The sequence below is a fragment of the Solanum pennellii genome, chromosome 10 (genome assembly GCF_001406875.1).
Source record: "Solanum pennellii chromosome 10, SPENNV200".
Lineage (NCBI taxonomy): Eukaryota > Viridiplantae > Streptophyta > Magnoliopsida > Solanales > Solanaceae > Solanum > Solanum pennellii.
The window spans coordinates 62,310,697-62,313,673 of NC_028646.1; the positions used below are offsets into that span (position 1 = coordinate 62,310,697).

The following is a 2,977-nucleotide window of genomic DNA, read 5'->3' on the forward strand; positions in this document are numbered from 1 at the left end:
CTTTCAAGGTGATAAGAACTTCCAAGATAACTATGTATCTATTAATTAGATGACTTTTGGAGTGATATCTCAACCCTATTAATAGAGAATCACTCAGCATTTGGAAGATACACTTGAATAAGAAAAATTATCTCCTATATCTTATACTTCTTGTCTTTTTCTTCTTATATTCTGAGCTTTCTTTACAACACGTTATCAGCACGAAGTTGCTACTTGCAAAGGTATTATATAAATATTTTTATTTAATTCGCATATTCTATCATAATTTCATTATGTCGAATTTATCCAAACTTGAGTTTGTGGCATTAGATATTTCTGGAAAGAATTATCTTTCATGGGTACTCGATGCTGAGATTCACTTGGCTGCTAAAGGTCTTGATGCCACTATTACTCAGGGAAATGAAGCATCGAGTCAAGATAAGGCGAAGACTATGATTTTTCTTCGTCATCACCTTGATGAGGGCCTAAAGATTGAATATGTGACGGTAAAAGATCCACTTGAATTGTGGACTGATTTAAAGGGGAGATATGACCACCTAAAGGCAACAGTGTTGCCAAGAGCTCGTTATGAGTGGATGCATTTACGGTTTCAAGATTTTAAGACCGTAATTAAATACAACTCGGTTGTATTCAAGATGACCTCCCAGTTGAAATTACGTGGGGAGACTATAAAAGATGAGGACATGTTGAAAAAGACACTTACTACTTTCCATGCCTCAAATGTGATATTGCAACAGCAATATCGTGAAAAGGATTTTCAGAAATATTCTGAACTAATCTCATGTCTTTTGGTGGCTGAGCAACATAATGCTCTTTTAATAAAAAAATCATGAAGCTCGTTCCACTGGAGCTGCTCCATTACCGGAGGCAAATGTGGTGGGAGCACGTGATCAATCTAAAGTAAAAAGAGATGATCATCGGGGCTATAATAATGCACGAGAACGTGACAAAGATAAAAGACGATACATTAATCGTCAAGGTGGTGGTTATAATGAAAGGGAGAACAACATGAGTTCTCAAAATAATCCCTCAAAAAATAATTGTCGTCGTTGTGGCATGAAAGTCCATTGGAAGAATGAATGTCGCACACATGAGCATTTTGTAAGGCTCTATCAAAATTCCTTTAAAAAGAAAAAAAATAAAAGTGGTGCTTCCTCTTTCAATGCTCGAGCTGAGTCACATATGACTCTTAAAGATGATGATAAGCCGGGAACATCTCAGAAATATGATAAGGATGTTGAAGCAAATTTGGCTTTAAAGGATGATGTTTTTGATGGCCTTGGTGACATTACTCATATGGAAGTTGATGACTTCTTTGGAGATCGAAACTGATGTTTGATCTTTTAGCTGGGGAATGAAGTCTGTTAATATTTTACATAATTTTTTACTTATGTGTTTTTAATTATTATGTAATTCATGTTGAAGTATTTAAATTTCCGTTGTTAATTTTGTTTCTTCCTTCTTTTAATGTATTTTATTTTAATAAAAATTAATAGAAATTCCAAGTTGTCAGTTGGATTCAAGATGAGTAATGGAGTGCCTTCTTGATAGTGCTACAACGCATACAATATTAAAAGAAAAGAAATACTTTTCTAATTTGGTTATGAAAATGGCATGTGCCAACACAATATCGGGTAGTACAAAATTAATTGAGGGCTCTGGAAGAGCGACCTTATTACTACCTGGAGGGACAATATTAAGCATTGATAATGCATTATATTGTAGTAAGTCTCAAAGAAACTTATTAAGTTTCAAAGTTATTCGCCAAAATGGATATCATGTTGAGATGGCTAATGAAGGAAAGGTTGAATACCTTTACATTACTACAATTAATGTAGAGAAGAAAATTGTGCATGAAAAATTACCTGCACTTTCTTCTGGGTTGTACTATACAAGTATAAGTACAGTTGAATCATATGCCGTAGTAAACAAAATGTTTACTAATTTTAATGATTTTATCATTTGGCATGACCAGTTTGGCTATCCCGGATTTAATATGATGCGCAAAATCATTGAGAATTCACATGGGCACACCTTAATGAGCCCAAATATCCTTCAATCAAAGGAATTCTCTTGTGCTGCTTGTTCTCAAGGAAAGTTGATCATTAAACCATCAACAGTTAAGGTTGGAATTGAATACCCTTCGTTTCTGAAACGTAATACAGGGTGATATATGTGTACCAATTCAACCTGCATGTGGACCCTTTAAATATTATATGGTCTTGATAGATGCTTCTACAAGATTGTCACATGTGTGTTTATTATCAACTGGCAACATGGCTTTTGCGAGATTGATGGCTCAAATAATAAGATTGAAAGCACAATTTCCAGACTATACAATAAAGATAATCCGTCTAGATAATGCTGGTGAGTTTATATCTCCGGCATTTAATGATTATTGTATGTCTACTGGTATAACAGTTGAACATTCAGTTGCGCATGTTCACACTCAAAACGGTCTAGCAGAATCATTGATTAAACGTCTGCAATTGATAGCTAGACCATTACTATTCAGAACAAAGTTATCTTTGTCTATGTGGGGGCATGCTATTTTGCATGCAGCAGCACTTGTGCACATAAGGCCGCCAATTATCATGAATTCTCCCCATGACAATTGACTTTTGGTCAAGAGCCAAACATTTTTCATCTTAGAATTTTCGGATATGCAGTGTATGTCCCAATTGCTCCACCACAATGCACAAATATGGGGCCCCAAAGAAGGTTGGGGATATATGTTGGGTATGAATCTCCTTCAATCATAAAATATTCGGAGCCTATGACTGGAGATTTATTTAAGGCAAGATTTGCTGATTGTCAGTTTGATGAGTCAGTATAACCACCATTAGGGGGAGAACATAAGTCGTTGGGAAAAGAGATAGATTGGAATTCATAATCTCTATCTCATTTGGATCCTTGAACAAACCAATGTGAGCAAGAAGTTCAAAGAATAATTTATTTGCAGAACATTGTAAATCAG

General features: G+C 35.1%; 1 protein-coding gene across 1 annotated transcript; it reads left to right on the forward strand.

The window, feature by feature from the left end:
- Positions 1-272: 272 nt before the first annotated feature.
- On the forward strand, positions 273-1,332 carry LOC107001457. The gene is made up of 2 exons (XM_015199494.1): positions 273-783; positions 836-1,332. Exons 1-2 carry the CDS (start codon positions 273-275, stop codon positions 1,330-1,332), a joined length of 1,008 nt encoding a protein of 335 aa, XP_015054980.1.
- Positions 1,333-2,977: the final 1,645 nt, after the last annotated feature.